The 2,500-nt window shown below is 42.3% G+C and overlaps 1 protein-coding gene across 5 annotated transcripts in view; it reads left to right on the plus strand.

Moving 5' to 3' along the window:
- LOC113808293 (kinesin-like protein KIF28) overlaps nucleotides 1-2,500 on the plus strand; it is a 31,955-nt gene that overhangs the window by 21,324 nt on the left and 8,131 nt on the right. For all 5 annotated transcript variants that reach the window (XR_011399510.1, XM_070137597.1, XM_070137596.1 and 2 more), the window contains 2 exons: nucleotides 718-843; nucleotides 1,468-1,604. Coding sequence is in view for 4 of the 5 variants with exons in the window: in XM_070137597.1 (XP_069993698.1) it covers nucleotides 718-843; nucleotides 1,468-1,604 (263 nt within the window). In the remaining variant the exon portion in view is untranslated. The remainder of the gene's footprint in view (nucleotides 1-717; nucleotides 844-1,467; nucleotides 1,605-2,500) is intronic.

The raw sequence follows: 2,500 nt of genomic DNA on the forward strand, positions 1-2,500 counted from the left end.
GTGTTATAACTGTTGTTAGAGTTGTTATTATTTTTTGCTGCTGTTTGTGTTGTAATTGTTAATTAATGCTACTGTTGTTGTTACTGTTACTGTTGTTTTTGTTGTTAGGGTTATTGTCGCTGTTAGTGTTATTTTTGTGATTATATTTACTGTTATTGTTGTTAGTACTATTTTTGTTACTGTTATTTTACCTACTGTTGCTTTGTTGTTATTGCGAATGTTATCGTTGTTGATGTTATATTTGTTTTTTTTTAATGTTACGTTTGTTCTAACCGATGTTTTTGTTGTTTTTGTAGAGAAATGTTTTTTTTTTTATTATTTAGATCGATATTACTTCATGTCTGTAATATGAAAAATGTCATCAATAGGGATTTGTTAGTCAACTGAAATTCACTCGACCTGTAACTGAATGGTTGAAAATGAGTCACATGTAACGGTTTTGTTCATTAATCAGTTACCGATATAGATCCACATTCATGAAAAAGAAATGAAAAGAGAGAGAGAGAGAGAGAGAGAGAGAGAGAGAGAGAGAGAAAGAAAGAAAGAAAGAGAGAGAAAGAGAAGAGAGAGAGAGAGAAAGAGAGAGAGAAAGAGAGAGAGAAAGAGAAAGAGACAGAGAGACAGACAGAATCACAGAAAAAAAAACTTATTTCCCAGAATGACTTTCACAATACATACATAAAATACGTACACACCTCATATCTCTTTTACCTCCAGGATGTTTACTGCACCTACTCCGTTTACCTGGACGAGGAACCGACAAAAACCAAGAAGATTTCGGACACATCCAACCCTGACTTCAACCACGCGAAGCTCTATTCCTTCACACCCGCCACGAGACAGGTAAGTCGACCTTTTTAATCGTCGTATATCTGATCGATCGTTGGGGCGATTGTTCTAGAATGAATTGGTATGGTTAGGGGAGATATGGAATAATGTAGTAGGCATGTTAGAAGTTTCGTGGTTGAGGCGACAAGTTTCGAAAATGAGTTAGAAAGTGAAACACGTTTTCGAACTCGTGGAAGATGTCGGAACGGTTCTCTTCCAAACGAAAGTTTTTTTTCGTCAAATTAGTCCCACGTCTGTAACTATAATATGATGCGAGATATTTCACATGAGAGAGAATACGAGATATTTCACATGAGAGAGAAGTATATAGATAGATAGATAGATAGATAGATAGATAGATAGATAGATAGATAGATAGATAGATAGATAGATAGATAGATAGATAGATAGATAGATAGATAGTTAGATAGATAGATATACGTATAATTATTCTCTTCCACTTATCTGCGCCCACAAACCACCCTCCCTACCATTTGACGTAAAAGAGAAGTATATATTTATATGTATACTTACACTTATCCTCTTCCACTTACCTACGCCCACAAACCACCCTCCCTACACCCCACCCACCAACACCCCAACCCCCCTACTCTAACCCCCTACCCCCTACCCCAACAGCTGGTGGAGTACCTAAACCTGGGCAGCCTCGTGATCAGCGTGATGGGCAAGCAGAGGGTCAGGAAGTCAGCCATGCCCAGGACCAACGGCCTCACCACGAAGGAGATGCTGCGCTCAGATCGGGCCGTCTTCGCCAAGTGAGTGCGGTTTGTGGGGGGTCAAGGGTCAGGGGTCAAAGAGAGGAGGATTCAGGGGTCAAAGAGAGAAGGATTCAGGGGTCAAAGAGAGAAGGATTCAGGGGTCAAAGAGAGAAGGATTCAGGGGTCAAAGAGAGAAGGATTCAGGGGTTAAAGAGAGAAGGATTCAGGGGTCAAAGAGAGAAGGATTCAGGGGTCAAAGAGAGAAGGATTCAGGGGTCAAAGAGAGAAGGATTCAGGGGTCAAAGAGAGAAGGATTCAGGGGTCAAAGAGAGAAGGATTCAGGGGTCAAAGAGAGAAGGATTCAGGGGTCAAAGAGAGAAGGATTCAGGGGTCAAAGAGAGAAGGATTCAGGGGACAAAGAGAGAAGGATTCAGGGGTCAAAGAGAGAAGGATTCAGGGGTCAAAGAGAGAAGGATTCAGGGGTCAAAGAGAGAAGGATTCAGGGGTCAAAGAGAGAAGGATTCAGGGGTCAAAGAGAGAAGGATTCAGGGGTCAAAGAGAGAAGGATTCAGGGGTCAAAGGGAGAAGGATTCAGGGGTCAAAGAGAGAAGGATTCAGAGGTCGAAGAGAGAAGGATTCAGGGGTCGAAGAGAGAAGGATTCAGTGGTCAAAGAGAGAAGGATTCAGGGGGCAAAGAGAGAAGGATTCAGGGGTCAAAGAGAGAAGGATTCAGGGGCCAAAGAGAGAAGGATTCAGGGGTCAAAGAGAGAAGGATTCAGGGGCTACAGAGAGAAGGATCCAGGGGTCAAAGAGAGGAGGATTCAGGGGTCAAAGAGAGAAGGATTCAGGGGTCAAAGAGAGAAGGATTCAGGGGTCAAAGAGAGAAGGATTCAGGGGTCAAAGAGAGAAGGATTCAGGGGGCAAAGAGAGAAGGATTCAGGGGTCAAAGAGAG

This window comes from Penaeus vannamei, chromosome 23 (genome assembly GCF_042767895.1).
Source record: "Penaeus vannamei isolate JL-2024 chromosome 23, ASM4276789v1, whole genome shotgun sequence".
In the NCBI taxonomy this organism is placed as follows: domain Eukaryota; kingdom Metazoa; phylum Arthropoda; class Malacostraca; order Decapoda; family Penaeidae; genus Penaeus; species Penaeus vannamei.